Here is an 18,925-nt window from a genome sequence, read left to right as displayed (position 1 = left end):
CCCCCCCCTCCCCCTCCCCACTTCCAAATAAAAAAAGAAAATTTGCTGCCGAGTTTATGCTTGCTCTGCTATCTCTTCGTTGCTTTTTTGGTTTTGCTGCTTGTTTCTGTTATTTCTTTCCAGGTTAACATGGCACTCCTTCCGCAAAGCTTGCTGCCTTTTTACCTGAAGTGGAAGTTTTCAAGGTCAAGTACACCACCTTCCCATCCTACCACGGTAATCTCACACTTGGCAATGTCCCGCTAATTATCACACCTTTGGTATCTGCAACAGTGCGCTTTGTACTGATGTATGCTGGCTATCAGCCTTGACAGCAATAAGCAGTATAAGAGGTGTTGCACTGTTGGCAATAATTCAAAATAGGATTTTCAAACTGGAAGATCACTTCATTCAGCATAACATTGTCAGCTGTGATGGGCAACAGTTAAATACAGCTGAGACAGGTTAGCTGCCAGGAACTAATATTAAACAGTTATCCTTTTACCCATTACTGGTCAGGTCTTTATTTCTTGAGAGATTTATAGTGTACTGGAAATAATATTCATATCAGTTTTAGTTTTTCGCAAATGCCATTCTCTTCATCACAACACCAACAGGAATTACGAGCCAAACTCGGGTGCATGCCAAGCCTGCAAGTACTTGTTGCACACCTGTCACAAGCTCAGTCCCTCACTGCTCCCTACCGGGTGCCTTAAAAAAGAGACCACGGGATAGCTGTGCCATTGTGCAACACACATTTGTTTGTGTGGCTAGAACTGTCTGCATCCACTCAGTTTCACTTCTGTCGAGTGTGGCCCGAAAGTCCTCGCACTGCAACACAGGAATGGCATTTTCACAAATTAAAAAATTTGTATGTATATTATTTGCACTGGGCCACAACAGAGAGTTTAGCAGTAATAGTTAAAAGGCTAGCTAATTAATATTTGTCAACCAGCCAGCCAGAGCGCAGCTATCCTCCTTCTTTCTCCTTTTTTTGCTTAGCCCATTTTTTTTTTTTTTTTCCCGGTGGCACACAACATCCCCAAAAAAATATTTCTACCTGTGCCACTGCCAGTTAGCTAGTTAACACAGCTTAGCAGTAGTCTAATGCAGACCACAGCTGACAATGCTATGCTGAAGAAATTGCTCTTCTAACTAAAGAATGTATTTTTGACATTCACTGACAGTTGTAGCTGAAACAGTGAATAAAATATGGTGCATGTTGCAAGACAAAAAATATATATATGTATATATTAGGACAAAAAACTTATATACCTTGTAGGCTTTACGTAGGCTCACAATTAGCACAGGCATGATGCAGTGAGCATATTCTTAATGTTCTACTAAGCTCTATGTAGGTATGTATTATAGTTCCTTAGACCACCTCAAATTTGCAACAGCGAAAGATTTTGTACCTGTCCTCTGAATGCTCCTCCTGCAGGCAGATTAAAGGGACAGTGAGATGTTAACTAAGGTCAGGAAAAGCACATAAGCAACTGGCACATTATCACTCTGCATCAAGGAGAGAAAAGCCTCAAGCTCACCCCAGTGCACTAGATTGGGAAGATACTCAAGAAGACCTTTATGAGTTATCTTTATGGTGTTGTTAACGGCTGATGGGTATGAGTACTTCTAAAAGCATGCACATAACCTTTTCAACTCTTAAAGCACCTGTTGCAGACAAATTGCTCATGCTGGTAAGTATCTCAAGACTGTCTTTTAATAACAAAAGACTGAACTAGAGGAGGACTGGCACTGCTCTGTCTTTGAGTTCCTGTCCTTTGTATTTGCACTGCTTATGCTAAAGTATCACATAGTAATAACTAGCTCGACTTTCTGTTGAACTTGATGGTGCAACTAGCTCCCACTCTCTCCAGCAATGTTTACATTGACATTGTGCTGTTGTCTTGAAAGTTTGTAAGTATATTAAAAAATATATACAAAGCATTCATGCAAAGGCCCTAAAGTTGAGTACTGTAGGGCTCAACTTCAACCTGATTTCCTCTTTGCGTCATTTGTCGCAGTTCCTCATGCTTGGACACACATGCCTCATGCCTGGACAGCACTTCTTTCAAGTTCAAGTTTGCCATCTTACTGCCCTGTCCACTTCCTCGGCAGTCTTCCTCCTGAAAGTGGAGGCCCATTTAACTGCTGTCAATGATACTGTAATGCACATGACATGTAAAAGGCTGTACAGCACAAGGTTGTCACTTACCACAGTACCTTAAAATAATTCGGAGCCCTCTGCTACCGCACCTTTCAATGCAATAAGGCTAAAAGTCCCATTTTCTAGAAAACTCCAGCATCTGAATTGAGCTAAAAATCACGGGCATGGCTGGCAGCGGACATGGTCGGACACTGATCAATTGCAGGGTTCTGCGACATCATGCGACCATGTGATATGGCCGATTTGACAGAAGCTTCAGGCTTGTCATTTCATATAGCAGGACGAAGGCAATCCAACCCTCCAGGAACTTTGCTCGGGAAGCACAGCGCGGGAAGAACGGAGAACGAGGACAACACAGGGCTAGCGCTAGTCCTGTGTTGTCCTCGTTTTCCAGTCTTCCTGCGCTATGCTTCCTGAGTTAAGATGATTTACCAACCTACCCAAGCCTATTTCCTTCTGAGGAACTTTGCATTCAGAGTGGGACATCCCGACTCAAGGCCACGCAAACATGTCTGTATGTTTTTGTTAAGCGAGGCTTTATATCTATGCTAGGTAGTCTTTCACATAATATAGTAGCTTATTACTATACAAAGAGTATGTATGAGATAGCAGAAGAGGAAATTAAGAAATTACTGATTAAGGGTGTTGTAAAGTGCATAAGTAGGAATGTAAGTTCGCAAGAGAAGCTGCAAACGGGACCTGTTAATGCTGTCATTATTGTACCCTTCTAGGCAAAATTTAAGTGGATGCCTCATTGTTCTTTTGTCTTCAGTCTTTCATTCCCTCCTCCATCCCTTCCCTCAGAGCATAGTTCAGGTGTCCACAGAAACGTGAGACAGTTACTGTGCCTTTCCCATTCTTCGATTCTTTTTTTTTAATTTTTTTTTGCCAGTGATGAATGCATTGCCTAGATGATGACAATCCTTCTTGTCGAAACGCTGGCTAGCAGACTGAGGCTCCCCATACCCTTAAAAATTTTAATCTGCTCCATCCCAACTTCCTGCCTATTCCCAAAAACTTAAATGAGTGTGTAATTGTTGGGTTCTTTGCTATGAGTACCAAATATCTTGTGTTATGGTCATTCTACTCCTGTAAGTACTTGTGTATCAATGTGACAGTGTTAATGGTCCCGCTCTGCAGAAAATCTGTCAGTACTGTAGACAAAAAATCATAGACATGCATCTGGTACATGTTAAATGGGAGATGGCATAGCCAAGCATTGATCAGCCTGTGGGTTGTATGATGTCTTGAGACCACATGACATAGCCAGGTTGGTAGTAGCTTTACGGAGGGAAGGACAGGAATCAAACCTGGAACTGTTGGATGCCAAGTCAGATGTGCTACCCCTAGGCCTTACAACGATGTTTGTATGTTTTGGTCGAAGCGGGCTTTATATCTGTGCCGAGTGACCTTTCACATGATGCTTACGGCTGCATGCTAATTAATGAGTATGTGTGAGATAGCAGAGGCACAAAATTAAGTGAAATTAAGCAAGTAGCAAAGTGCCTGTGCGCAAACTGCAAACCGAGCCATAGAGAGGAACGATTAGTGACGTTGAGTCACATTTTTACAGGCAGTGTTGATGTCCCCTAAATTCCTTTTTACTTGCTAGCCAATAAATGCCATGTTTGTGTTTTACTGTTTCACATGCCTCTGCGTCATTCGCTGCATTTTCCCACTGTTCTCCAAATTCCTTTTGACTGCAGGTCAATAAATGCAATTTTGTGTTTTTCCTTTTCAACATGCCTCTGTGCCATTCCCTGCATTCCCTGCCTTGGCGGTCTTCAGCCTGGTCATCTATTGCTTTAAACCGGTAACTGCCAAAGGAAGAAAGCTTGCAAAAAGGTATTCATTAAACTGCAAGACTACAAGAAGGAAACTGATGCATGAAAGCAAACGAAGCAAAGATTTGTTTTGCTGAAAAGGAATAAAAGCATTAGCACAGCTCCACGTATGGAAGAAATGACGACATTAACACCAAGCTAGATACACAAAAAGTAAAACCCAGAAAATTGCACATGCATGGGTAGAACACTATGAAGACTCTTAGAAATAATAGCAGCAAAAATTAAACACAGAGATGGCGATAGTTATAAACATTAACAGCAGGGCCGTCATGAAGAAAACTCCGGCTTGAGTTTACACTTCTTACAAAGGACATAGAAGTAGCTGTCCTTAAAGAAACATGGTTACGCTCCAGCACTTAGTTTTCTGAGAACTGCGACACAAAGGATGAAAGAGTGTGGGGCATTACAGTGATCAACGAAACTTCAGAAGGCCTGACATTCTGCCCGAGAGGCTATTCTGCAAGTTCAGTGCAAATAGTGTGGCATAAGGTGATCCCTTGCAAAAAAACTTGCAATTCCCAGAAATTGGCAAGAGTGAAAAACCTTTTGTCAGCACTGCTAGCTGTACTGTTGCAATGATAGTAAAAGTGGCTGCCAAAATAAGCATGACATGCCCTTTATGAAGTGTTCCGCTGAAGTATTTTTTCCATATAGCCTCCACATAATGCACTGAAATCTCCTTTTGGTCAGATCCATCATTGTGCAATGATGTCTTCGTATCCTGCTTGGAAACAGGAACCATATCAGCACTCCCTCCTCGACTTCAATAGATTGGCCAATCTTTTTTCATTCATTTAACAATCCCTCCCTTTTCCTCACAACCAATCCTTTATTATTAAGAAAAAAACAAAAGCACCGGCACATTTAGCTATGCACATTAAAATGAGGATATGAAGCCTGACTAGAGAAAGTATGCAATGCGCAGAACAAACGAGTTGGCTTGGATGGCAAGGGAGGACTTTTACATTCACAAATATTACAGTGCTACAGCAAAGATTCACCTCTGCATGCAATGGAAATTTACTTCTTGGAAGCAGCTTTGTTCAAGTATGCAGGAAACGTTTTTGTAATCTGTGTGCTATTGTTATATGCACACGCAATATGTTTGGTAAAATTGGCACCTCCTATTCTCATAACCATCTGATGTGACCAGATTTGGCACACACATCACAGTAGTGAACCCAGTTGCTGTGATGGAATAAACAGCATTTGCAATGTGCATTGTGGAGAGCATTTTTTTTTTAGACATGGAATTGACAGAAACTAGATGATCTCGATTTTTTACATGCAAATGCTGGATGCTGTGAGCATTACTGCAAGTGGATTTACTGTGATCTACAGAGAGTGTGGTATGAAGAGCGCCATCTCTTTGTCTCAGGTTTGTGCAGGAAATACTGCAATAGCGCACCTAATTTTTCCACCCCGAGCTACAGTGATAAAAAGATCCCACCATGGGAATCGGCAGGGGCACACAAAAGGGGCTTTCAATGTGAACAACAGTCGGTTACGGGTCAAGAATGCAGCGGCAAAATTCTTCAAAGGAAGCCCTTCGACCAATGACATCAACTGAGAGGAACCTTCCAGTAACCGAGTTTTTTCTCTTCTCATGCCAGCAGGTGACAAGGGGTGTTGTTTTGACGATAGTGTTCAGTGCCTTGAACAAATGAAAGGAAGAACTTGCCCAGCCTATGGTGACACTGAAAAAATTGATTCTACTGGCAGGAGGGCCTTCTTACAGGGGTATTTGGCACAGCATTCTTGACATTTAACTAATTATAGTACTGTAATCAGCACGCCAGGCTAGAGTGCTGCAGCAGTATGCAGTGGTGCTAAGAAAGTGTTATCTTGGCTCAGATACTCTGGAACTGGCACAACGCAGTTGCCAAGGCAAAGAGTACGCCTATGCACCTTAGGTCTCACCCCATACCCCACCTGACCCGAGCACCTGATAAAAATACGAGGTGTGACACAAAAAAAACGAGACTGGTCCAATAAATTACTGCACTTTTAGAATCAGTTCTCTGTGACATTATCACCTTCAAAGTAGTCACCTCAGCATTCACACACTTCTGCACTTCTGCCATTGCTGGTAACAGTTCTGGAACGAGGTTTTTGGAAGGCCCTTCAGGAGATTCTCTGTTTTTGCCTGAACCTCTACAAATAAGACAAAATTGGTTCCCTTTAAGCAAGATTTAACTTTAGGAAATAAAAAAAGTCACATGGAGCCAAATCTGGTAAATAAGTAGGATGCTCCATCACAGCAATGTTTTTGCTGGTCAGAAACTGCTTGACAGATATGGTCATGTGAGCGGGTGCATTGTCCTATTGCAACAGCCATCCATCACTCCAAAACTGTGACTTTTCTTTGCTAATTTAAGTATTTTTAGTGCATGAATAGGGGAGGTGTGTGGGATGATGTCAGCAAAGCAGTTGTTGCCAACTCAACTCTTTTTTCAAGCTACACACTTGTCTCGTTTATTTTGTCACACCTCATATTTCCCTTTATTTACGCGACATGGTGGCGTTTCAGCGCTCTAGAAAGGTGTGTTGATGACCATACAAAAGTATGGGGACTCACCTGCAGTGCAGTCTATGTGTGCTGTGTGCACACAGGTGGGCTTGAACACACCTACTCTATCTTATCCACATTTTAACAAATAGCCCAGTTGAAAACAGCCAGTTTTAACAAGTAGCCCAAATCGGCCAATTGAAAGAAACCATAGTCTAGAAAGTCACAAACTACTAAAAAGAGAGAGAAGATGAAAGTTGCAGGTTACAGCAACGAAAAAGGCAAGGTTGCAAATAACAAAATCCCATCTTCCCTGTTGATTACCCAAATCATGTCACGTCGTTTCATGGACTACATACTGCGATCCAACATTGCATCAACAGCTTTTTAAAACTGTACTTGGTTTCTCTCACTTATAACCAGTTATAAACATAAATTTCAGGCATCATGGAGTGTTCATGTTTGTAAACAGCCCGAAACACTCAGCGGAGCTCCCGTAAAATGTTGAGTCATCTACTTTGAAGGCAGATTCCTGCGTAATTTTTCAAGTCAAGTCGCAAAAGGGTGCAGCCATTCGCGGTATACTGCAGCAGCTATTCCCATTTCGAGCTGTTCATCAATTCGCTCTCGCCTAGCATCTAATCTGCTGCACATTTCAGTTGGTAGACCGACTGCCGGGGACAGGTGGTGATCCCGGTTTCAAACCCCGGATAATGACGAAATTTTCAAGCACCAAGTTTCTGAAAAAACTGAACGGCTTTGATTTGCAGCCATATGCATACTGAGCCAAACTGTACATACATACTACTGCAAGTACAGAACTGCACACCTGAGAAGACTTGACCGAAGGGGCTGATATAAGAAACTCGCAAGCACACAAACCTCACAAGTACACACACTGCCCCGCTTGTATACAAACGACGTGAACAAACCATACCTCCTAGTTTCGAGGGGCACAAGGAAAGTTTACAGCTATGCGCAAATTTTGCGATGAATGACTGATGCAATAAAGCCATTGTGAATATTTTTTTTATAACCTTCAGTAATACTAAGAGAATCTTACCAATACATTCAATGCGGGAAGCGTTTTCGATGTCATCAGTAGTAATATGGTGTATGGCCCCGCAAGATGACAGCAAATGCAAACATCTCCGCCGCCATTTGTAATGCATCCCGCAGTGAACGTAGCTTGCAGCAGTGCAGCATTTTGTTAACTAAAAAAATAAAAAGAGGGCAACTGCAAATGTTAATATTGTACTTTAAAAATTAAATTGAAGGCTTTAAAGGTGTGCATATATAGTCTGTTTTAGTTTTCGTCGGTTGCGCCATCCACTGTTCATGGCATGGCAGCTATGACACTGAGATGGCAGACGACGCGGCCTCAGGAGACACGAGATAGTATACAATTTCGATGTCTCAGGGAATTGCAGTGAGCAGAACATCCGACCAAACGACGCCGAAGCGTAGCTATATATTATCCGTAAAGCTTTAGTGTAAGCAGCTCTGGGTTATATGAAATGCGAGTAAGACTGGAGGGTCGCGTCCCCGACGACCTCTGGCGCTGTATGGTTATACACAAACACAACACACACACAAGAGAATTAAACAAGTGTTGTGTTTGTGTATAACCATGCAGCGCCAGAGGTCGTCGGAGTCCTATAGAACTAGCCCGCTCGCAAGTTTAGCGTGTTGCACAATTAGAGGCGCGATGTACCTCTCCCAGCCAAACCGCGGCATCCTTGCAGTTCAAATTTTGCACAGAAATGGTATTTTGTTGCTAGTATATTTTAATACCAAATCTGTTTGGGGTACATGCCTGATTCGATCAAAAGAAGTCAGATGTTCTCATCTTAAGCGGCGGCGACGACGGCAGACGAGCCGCTACCCCAGCGATGGCACTGGTGGCGCTACCTCATGCTGCTTACAACAACTCAAACCTTCTGCCAGAAACGTTCGCCCCCTCTTTTCCTGCTACAGAGTTGTTGTAGCAGCATGAGGTGGCGCCACCAGTACCATTGCTGGGGCAGCGGTCATTGCCGCCGCATAAGATGGGAACAACTGACTTCTTTTAATCGAATCAGGCAAGCACCCCAAACAAATTTCATATTAAAAAATACTAGCGACAAAATGCCCTTTTTGTGCAAAATTTTAACTGCGAGGATTCCACAGTTTAGCTGGGAGAAGCATTCTACATCGCGCCTCTAATTGTGCAACGCGCTGTATTACTACGGAGGGTCGCGGCAGTGCACGCGGTGTACGTATACGTGCGCGCCGAATCATTAGAGCACATACACACAGTGACACATATACTACAGGAAGAACAGGATGCTTGGGCATAATAGCGGGTGGAATATATCACGAAATGAGCCGTGGTTATTATGCAAAATAATAATAAAGAGCTAAAATCTTTCGTTAATTCATGCTGGTTGAACCACACCCGGCACATCTGCCCCATTCAGCACTGGAAAATATTTACTTACTGCCTCGTTCCAATTTGATTTCCCAGATACACTTTTTTTTTAAGAAAAAAAAAAAAAACTGCAGAATGATGTAGGGATGTTTTCAGTATGCAAACGGACAAACAGGGGGCTTCTCTGCATGTCGACTTATGTTACTGTAAAGCCCACCCCTTATGATTTTTTTTTTTTATGTGCTTGATATATCCTCTTCACTGGCTGTCGTGCTGCATGTATATTACGTGTGCAAAATCCGGCAAAGCAGCGGTAGTGATCGGTTAATGTGATATATGATAAAAACGATCAACAGTGAAAATTCCTAACTGGAAATTTTGTGACTATATTCTGCAATTTAGTGCAAAGGACGAGATTGCTGCACATATTGGTTATTTTAATGTAAAGTGCTTGCCCGATTAGTGAACCGCATGCAAAGGTGATGACAAGACCTCCGCTCATACACACATGCTTCATCTATGTCAAACAATGAACAAGAAGCAAATCAGCAGTGGAGCGCATCAATCTGCTAAAATTGTCAAAGAATTCTTCAACTATAGGTAGCAACATTAGAATAACAAAACTGGTATGTCAGTTGTATTAATGCTTGTGTTACATAAGTAATAGCTGATCTTTTCAATGTTATAATATGCTGTTATAAGTTGACAAATAATATTGTTATGCTGTATTATAAACATGAATTTAACATTACAAAGAAAAATTGCTTTGATATATAGTGTACTCCACATTATACGGTTTCAATAATAACTATAAAACAACATAATAAAAATATACTTCAAGCAGTACAGGTTGCAGAATTTTGCCGCTTTCTTTATTACCGCAAATACATTTTTAAATAAAAGTATAATTTGCACCTAAATCTCTTAAATTCTGCCTGAAACAGAGCGCATGCACAAATATATATATAATTTTGTTATAAAGGTTTGCTTACTATACCACCCCTCTTTTTTCTGTTTACATGAACAATCAAGGAGAAGGCTTCTGTACTCATTTTCACCAAATCTTATATGAACCACCTGGTCTGATGACATACGTTTAACATCACAAGTAAAGGCTCTTAATGATGGCATGGTATGTTGTATGCTTGGCTCTATGCATATGGTATCCATATGGACGATGCATCGAGTTGCATGTTGTTTAGTGTTGTGCAGTTCATATGTCACTATGACTGTTGTTGCACTCTAGCTGCAAATTTTCTAGCTGTTTGACTGGAAATGTCAATTTTCCATCAGGAAGTAAAAACATTCCTGATCAACAGGTTTTCCAGTGCAATATATAATTCAGCTCGAAAAATATGTCATTCTGGAAGAAATATATATGGTTTCCAGCTGGAAAGAAGTGATCTTCAGTTCAACAGTCCAGCTGTAAATGGGGCTCTTTTTTATTATTTTTTCACTAGGCAATTCAAATCAATTGAAAGCAATTCATGTTTATTCTCAACATTTCATTTACAGACTCTCTGACAGAAAGCTGTAGAGACAGCTTAAGGACGAGGTCAAGGAAGCAACAGAATTGTTCAAAGAAGTTTCTAGCAAAGACATTCAGCTTTGCATGCATATAAATGAAAAATGAACCAAAGTAACTGACAATATGCAACATTACTATATGTACAATAATATAGAAAAATGCACAAAAAAGTCCCATTTTTAGGTTGAATGAATTAGGTATCATATTGCACAATAAAATAGAAAAACAGGTCACTCTAGAAACATATTGAACACAAAACTTTATGTGTGACTGTCATATGACAGGGATTGGAAAGATAGTAAAGAGTGAAGAAGGTAATTAGTTTGGTAATGTATCATCCCTTTTTCATAGGCACATGTTAAAAATATTGAAACATAGTGCTTCCCCTGATTGGGTCATTAAAAATTGACATTTTTCATAAGCAAAGTCGAATTGATAAAAAAGATTGTAATGATATTCACAGTTTGATGCTGAATGCATGATAACCTCTGTTGAAGGATGCAAATACAATACATTGTTTATGCAACTACGTAGCACCAAACATTAGAATGATGTTACAAAATTGTTAACTTGCCTGAAGGTTGCCTAACGTTCTGTCACATAGTTGTAACATTCAAAAGAAACATTATATTATTAATAACTGCCAAATATTATAATAATGTTATATAATGTTTTATGTTGCATATTGCAAACATTACTTTAATGTTACAAACAAATGTTATTCTAATATTGTCTGCTAAATATTAAATAATATTTGGATCATAAATATATAAAGCAACATAGAATATACATTTTGAACACTAAGTCCCAGCACTTTTGGCCTTTTTCTTCCAGTAACCATGTTTTTTCAATAACATATTTCTTTTCAACTAGAGCTTTGAAATTATGCCTGCCGTAGAATGAAAGCAGCCCTAATATTTTGTTAGAGAGTTTTGATTATTATTCATTCGTCACTATGACTCCTTGCACACCCATCGGCTATGGATATAAAAGCATGACTCTAAATGACTTGTTCAGAGGTGAGTGTAGAAGTTGTGCTGTTATATGTAGTTGTGCTGTATTGTGGTCTTTGCAAAGCGCGCAAGCTGTGTACCATCGTGAGCGGGCCTACATGCTCGGCAAGGTTACTCTACACTTTCACGAATGTTACATTTATGTTGCATACAAGTTAGATTTATATTAATTAAATGTTTATCAACACATTATACCAGCCTAATATGTCCCCTATTGCTAAAATATTTCAAATAAAGACACTGATAACATCAAAATAATGTTCAAATGAAACAAAAATGTTACATTGCTCCAATATTTTGGTGCTCCCTGGGAAATAACTTTCTTTTCTAGACGCAGAAGTGTACTTGGTGTCTATTATTAGTAGTTGCCCCCCATATATCAGCGTGCAATAGTTAAGGTGGGAACAGAATATGACATGGCAAAGTTCTATAGGGGTCAAAAAGAGATATACCAGGTCTGAAAGATGGTGCGAATCAAAAATATATATCTTGGAGGCATAGTATTCTATAGGGAACATGGGACAATGACTTTCTTTCTTGACCTGGCTGCAAAATGGGAGCTAAGAGGTCATATAATGCAGGCCTTGAAAGCACTGATTCAGGTTGAATGAACCCTTTAATAGTAAAGTCACGATCGGACCAGCAATATATATTGCTGGTCCGATCATGACTTTATATTGACTATATAAGGGTCTTTACTAAATCAGTATAATTGTGATGATATATATGGCGCAGATGTGCTGTCTATTATAAATGGCTTAATAAATATATATGTGTTGCTGCTTTATAAAAATAAAACACTCTAAAATACCTTCCATCTCTCTCAAATCTTTATGCGCAATTTTCTTTCTTTTTTTTTTTCGGCTATAAGATTTTTTTTTACATCTCGTGGAAGCATACCTCAAGCATGCATACACAACAATCGAATACAACTGAGTTTGATTTCATGTGAAAACCAAAGCCTTGCAAGAACACAGCATCACTTTCCGCTGTTTGTCATCGAAGAGGCAATCAACGAGAAATGCACGCGACAGCCAAGTGAAGCAAAGGCGTTCCGCATTCATGCACTAATTCTTGCCACCGCATGCCTCGCACTGCACAATAATTGTTGTGAACGTCAGGCCGTTTCGTTCCTTCCGTACTTCTCGCTGCCCATTTGCTCTCCGAATGAACCGCGCCACCTTCTTTCCACATTCCTTTGTTTTCTTTGTTTTGTTTTTTTCCTACACACCGCATGCTTTCCCTCACAGCTCCGAGGCCTACGTAAAGTTAGCTTCTTAGCACAGCTGAAAGTCTAGTGGTAAAGCCAGTTTAAGAAAACTTTGCCTCGCGATTTTGTATCGCGCGTGCGGCGATGTCATTTCATGGGAAGTACGTCGCCGCTGCCAGATACTATATATAACCGATTCTTGTCAAAAATGTCTTTACTATAAAAGTTCAAATATTTACAGTCGTCTACTGAACATGAATTGGGACTTGAGTTTTACAATTAACTCCGAGTTTGCTACAGCGAGGTTACTGTTATCACTTCAGTTCAATTGGTCATTTGGTCGGGTCGGATGCGAATTTTTTTTTTTATTTCAAGGTGAAATTAGAAAGCAAGAGCTAGGCCTGTTTATCTTAAATTGCTTGAAACATACCAGTCCCATTAATATTTTAAATAGTATATTTTCCAAGTGCTGTACTGGAAGCTAGCTTCATTTTCGGCTGCAAATATAAATGAAGTAATTGCAGTACGCAAACTGGTAGATTACTGCTTCATATCTTAACCATAAAATGAATAAATGAGCATTATATATTTTCCACTTGGCCACAACAGCTTGCACAATTGGTACTGTTCACGCCATGGACATTTCCGCCAGGGACATAAGAAAAGCAGCTGCTGTGGAAGAATAGAACCTCAGATAATATACTAGCCGGTATTTGAATACAAATAATCTCATATTTAAGGAAAAAAAAAATGTGCTAGCTGTATAACTGTCCCCGGCTATTAATCTAATTACTTTCTTTTGAAGCATTAGTACCTTATTAATGTTAGTGCTTTATGTGATGGTCCAGACCAAATGGCAATAGTTAAGATAAGATTGAAATATTGTGTTGTAGATTATCAACTTTAGATTTGGAGAAAACTCTCAGTGACACCTGCAAAGGATGCCAACAGACTGTGACACTTTCTTTGCAATATATGTAATCTGTTCTGTTCCTTTCATATGTGCATCAAAAATAACAGCAAATGATTTAAAGCTGTCGATAATTTCTATTGTATTATTAAGTTTTAAGGTAAGTAAAATGAGTGCTGATAAAGTTCCTTTAAAGTTTAAAGGTCAAAAGAAAACTGTTTTAAATTTCTTACTATCGACAATTAACAAGTTCATTTGATATTAACCATCTGTTTAATGACTGAAGAACAATGTTCCCTCTTTTTAATAGGTTACCTGTGGATGAGTCAGTAAGAAAAAGCTTGTATCATCAGCTTACAGAACATTGAAAGCAAGTTTATATAACCATATCATTAATATAAGCACTAAAAAGAAACGGACCCAGAGGGCTACCCTGGGAAGCTCCACATTGTATAGTTTTTAAACCAGACAGGTTACCATCAGTACAGACAGCCTGTTTACGCCGACTATATGAGAGAAACAGATTAAGAAGAGAGCCGCGGATGCCATACCTTTTAAGTTTATGAAGTAATATGTTATGACTGAGGAGTTCATGCATTTTACCAAAGTCTACAAACATGCCTAGCGTTGTGTTCTTACATTCAAAACCCTGTAAAATAATTTCATTTTGCAGCAGCTGAGCAGATTCAGTGGACCATCGTTTGCAAAAGCCGAACTGATTGTCATTAATAGTAAAGAGTGTTTATCGAAGAGTTCTCAGTTTTTTTAACTATAACTTTCTCTAGAGCTTTTGAAAAAAAACAAAAACGGTCGAATGAAAATTGGTCGGCAGTTATATATTTCATTCTTATCTCCTCCCTTAAAGATTACTGAAACCTTGGAAGACAGGAATGAACGGCTCAGAAATGACGAAGACACAATTCATCATTCCTTTCCTTGAAGGAATAACCAAACAAATGAGTGCTCACCAAGCATATCGTTGTTTGTTGCCATATGTGCCCCTATCCATTTTTGTGTGCTGTCATCCTCTCATGCAAAACAAAACTGTTCAATCTGCTAAATTAGTGAGCTTCATTTCTTGTCATATGGAACAAATAATTTGTTCTCAAATTGCTTCACATCAACACATTCTGGCAGTTGACCTGTAGCTGCCTGGCTGTGCCAAGCAGCCACTACCTGACACAGAAAGCTTGATGCAAGAACCCTCCTGCACTGGACATAATTATATGCTGCATCAAGTGGTGAACAAAGCTCAGTGTTTCTAAATGCAAGTTACCAATTAGTACTATCGATATTATCATATACATTCTGTCAGAATCAGTAAAACTGTACGCTCTAGAACATGCATGGCACAGTGAAGTGAAACTGCAATTCCATCTTGCCTCCCATATATGACTTTGCTTTTTTTCATTTGATGTGCGTATGTCTATATATAGTTCAATCCACATGGTAAGTATAAGTATTTAAATAGCACCTCAACAGCTCAGTGACTGGGCGCTCGACTGCTCTATCCAAGAGTATGGGATCGAATCATGGCTGTGGAAACTGCTTTTTGGCAGCAAGAAAAGCAAGGTGCCCATGTGCTCTGCGATGTCAGTGCACAGGTGGTAAAAATTTACAAAGCCCTCCACTACAGCATGTGGCATAGCCCGAGTCCCTCTGGGATGTTAAAGCTCATAAACCGACTCAAACCTATTACTAAGAGCAATTTTAGTACGCTCAAATCAATGTGCTTGATATGTCCGCCATCTTAAATGTATGTCAAATTCAGCTGCCTGTGAAACAGCGTGTATTAATATGACTACAATGCAGATGTTTTAAAACACTAAATATCTCAGAGTTTCTTTTAGGCAATGAAAATGTACAACACAGCATGCCTCTCCAGGGCATGCAAGTTTCAAGTTACATATCATTAGCATAACCACATTCACTATACAGGATAAAGGCCTCTAGTTTCTCTCCAACTAACCCTCTCCAATGTAAACTATGCTTTATCCCTACAGGCTGTCTACTTCCTAAGCCCACCTGGCTATCTGGGTCCCCTTGGTAATATATATTTTCCTAGAATTCATTCCTTTACAACTAACTGCTGAATACCTTGCCTTTGACTTCCCGCTTGTTCACTAATCCACTAGGCTCTCTTCCTACCTTTGCTTGTGGTGTTCTCTTCCTTGTCCCTGTCCTGTGTGCACTGGTAATTTTCCAACATTCAATTTCAAGTCTTTTTGTCATCCTCCAAGTTTCTATCTTATCAGTGGTCACAAGCAAGGTATCATGCTTGCCTTTTGAGACATATAGATTACCTGCTAGTGCTGATTTCAGTGGGAATATACTTGTCAGATGCACTACACTAGCATTACAATAAATGTGCAACTCACAATAGTCCACATTATTATTTTAGACACATCAAAAGATTATCACAAGCAGAGCTTAAAGTCAGGGGGGTGTCGCGGCGTCCAAGAACCCTCACCAGTTTTTACGAGAGGTCTGAGACTTGAATATATTGGGTGTCCAGCACTGCACGAATATGAAGCAGGTGCAACCTTTTATTCTTCTCAGTGGCAATCAGAGAATGCTTATGATTGTTAGAAAACTTTGCAGCAAGAATTATTGCTTTGTTTTAGTAAGAATCAGAATTTCTAAAATCTGCAATGAAGAAAACAAAGGTCAGTCCCTCTACACAGAGGCTGGAACTAGTTAAGTTATTCTACACACATACCATCTCTTCGATTTTGCTGGTTCAGTGCACACTGTGTTTTAGGTGCTGGCTGAGCAAATTGTCAATATGCTTACACAATATTATTCAGATGTTGTACTCGTCACCAGTCAAACAGACCAAGCTGGTAGTTCTTACAATATTTCTTGCTAATTGTCAATGGGTTCACTTGAAGTGTAAAAATTATAGAATATATTTTTCCTACCTAGTTGATTTTACATTTAAAGTGCGATTAAGATTGTGCTTCCTGTGTAAAGTGTTTTAAAGAACATAGCACTCTCGCTGCTCCTATAAAGTTTACTCAAATACATTTATTTGCAAAATTTCTATTTAAACTTATTTACTCTTATAAAGTTTTCTTCGCAACCAGACAGTCAGAAATTCAGTTCTCGATGTGAACTGTGCTACAAGATAGTGGTTTCAGGAAACAATATTACATATGTTACAAGTGCTAACGCTTTGTTGTTTCACTATAAGCTGCTTTATGTCACATATTGTTTGTCGATCATGCTTGCAGAGCACAGGGATTAATTTTTTCGGGTGCATGTCATAAAATGATCACGAAAACCTCCTTCGTATATAATATGATCGTATATAATATGCTCGAATTTCTAGAGTACCCTCTCTGACAGAGCCAGACTTTAAGCACTGAAAGTAATTCATTCATTTCAAAATTACTTTTGCTAAAGTGAATAACTGCTGTTTCTATACATCATATCATGCACTCCCGGTACGATGCTAAGAAAGCAGTAATGACATATGCGGCAAGCCTGTCCCACAGTGATGGATGAACAAAAAAATACAGAATTGAGTAGAACTGTGTGTCCAAGGGTCACAACCATTCTCTAAGCAGGTACATGTAAGGCGTCGAGGGTCCATCGAAGCGACAGCGGTGCAAAATGGTTGAAGGTCAAAACTAGTTGAAAGTGCGCAGTAACACTCACTGTTGCATACTGGCTATAGGCACAGTGCCGCTTTGTTACACTTGTCATCATGGGCGAAAAAGGAGTTGGGGGGGGGGGGGGGGGAAGAGACAGGCGGAAATGTTCATGGTGTGAAAATTACCCAGCGCAAGCTGCCATGGTCCCGCGAACATGGAATCTATAAATCATATCATTCAGTGGCTTAGAACGGTGGAAGCAGCTCGCCGCGAGAGCAAGGCACCGAGTTTGCCTCTTATTACTTCTTTGAGTGCAATGAATGTGGCGAGTGTTTGACCATGATTCTGTTTTTGTTGTTTTGTTGCCATTGTCATATTTTTAATAGCCTGTTATGTAGGAAAAGGAGAGGGAATAGTTTCACTGGATAGAATTTGGCGGTAAGATGAAAGAATGTGCTCTAGTGTCTGGGGAAAAGTTTTGTTCACAAGCTTTACTTAGTTTCTATACGGATGAAATCCAGACAGTAAATGAGAAGGAATTTGCTCTGCAGAGGTAATTGTAATGTTACTACTTTTTGGGAGCAGTAATTAGTAATTTCATTACATTTTTAACACTGCTTGCAAGTAATTGGTAATGTAATTAAACTGCTTTTGAACAGTAATTTTGCCAAGTATGGTGCCAATTTAACCCAGACAAAAAAAAAAAAGATACCATTATGTCTATTAGGAATGAAGTAGATTAAATAAGACATGCCAGCTGGACTTGTGAATGTAGTCATGTAGCTCAAATGGTTTTTCTACTTCTGATTGGCAATCACATTGGAACATTCAATTAGAAGGCCCTGTTGAACATTCAATAAACAAATGTTGCAACTTAAACTGCTGTGTAGTTTGCATAATTTCTACGACCACAGCAGTTGATTAAACGAAGTAACTTTGATCCCTGAAGATCTGCTACTAAGTAGGGTCCAATGTGCGAGGTCCCAAAAAGAAAAGATTGTGTCAACTCTTCCGGTATATATGTAGGTTCGTATGGTTTATGTGTCATATGCATGCTTGCCTGTCTCCTGCTTGGAGCTGCCATTTCAGGTCAGTGCCGGCAGAATAAGCATTAAGATTGGAAGCCTTAGCTGAACTGCCCAACTGGAATGTTCAATTTAATCAAATTGGAGCTTCGAGTCTGTTCCAAAAGCGTGTTTAGAAACTGATTTCCATGGTAATCATTTTTTTTTTTTTTTTCACACAAGAACAAGCCAAAAGACTGCACTGCACTGACTTGACAAATATCTAAAAGATGGCAACTTTATTGAAATATGGGCGGAGAGGCTCCGCAAGAAGGGCTGAGTTATTTCAGATACAAGGCATATACTGCAGAGTACAAGTGCACCTTCCAAAAACAGGAGTCTGCATTATGTCCCGTTTTTGCTGACCTACCAACATAGCTTGATCAGCCACACTGCTGAGCCACAATGCAAACCCAATTCGCGCTCATACATGTAGTTTTATGTAAGTACCAAAAGCAACCTCAAATATTCACCAGCTGTTCCTGACTGCAGTTCCTTTTTGACAGGCGATTCTATCAAATTGTTTTTCACGAAATTCTAGCACTGAATTGATTGCGGACGAGTAGCCTAGCTGGCCGCAGAACGATTTCGGAGATAACTGCAGTGCCTTAACGTACCGCCTGAGAGCTATGGAATAGAACACTGCAGCAACTGCAGTTCTTTCGTATTTGAAGGCGGAATACGAAGACAAC

At 39.9% G+C, this 18,925-nt stretch overlaps 1 protein-coding gene across 10 annotated transcripts in view; it reads right to left on the bottom strand.

Annotated features, from left to right (window-relative positions):
• The window catches only part of LOC146187696 (uncharacterized), a 37,681-nt gene extending 29,792 nt beyond the window's left edge, over positions 1-7,889 (bottom strand). For 2 of the 10 annotated variants that reach the window (XR_014707394.1, XR_014707399.1), the window contains exons 1-2: positions 7,566-7,714; positions 1,974-2,105 (exon numbers count right to left, since the gene is read on the bottom strand). Coding sequence is in view for 3 of the 10 variants with exons in the window: in XM_084603494.1 (XP_084459620.1) it covers positions 1,395-1,414; positions 1,974-2,105; positions 7,566-7,601 (188 nt within the window). In the remaining 7 variants the exon portion in view is untranslated. Of the gene's footprint in view, positions 1-3; positions 811-1,394; positions 1,415-1,973; positions 2,106-7,565 lie in introns of those variants that run through there. The other 8 variants (XM_084603494.1, XM_084603495.1, XM_084603496.1 and 5 more) reach the window with 8 other exon arrangements.
• Between the last annotated feature and the right edge of the window lie 11,036 nt (positions 7,890-18,925).

The sequence above is a fragment of the Amblyomma maculatum genome, chromosome 5 (genome assembly GCF_055883805.1).
Source record: "Amblyomma maculatum isolate TAMU_Amacu chromosome 5, ASM5588380v1, whole genome shotgun sequence".
In the NCBI taxonomy this organism is placed as follows: domain Eukaryota; kingdom Metazoa; phylum Arthropoda; class Arachnida; order Ixodida; family Ixodidae; genus Amblyomma; species Amblyomma maculatum.
This window is presented reverse-complemented; position numbering and strand designations above follow the sequence as displayed.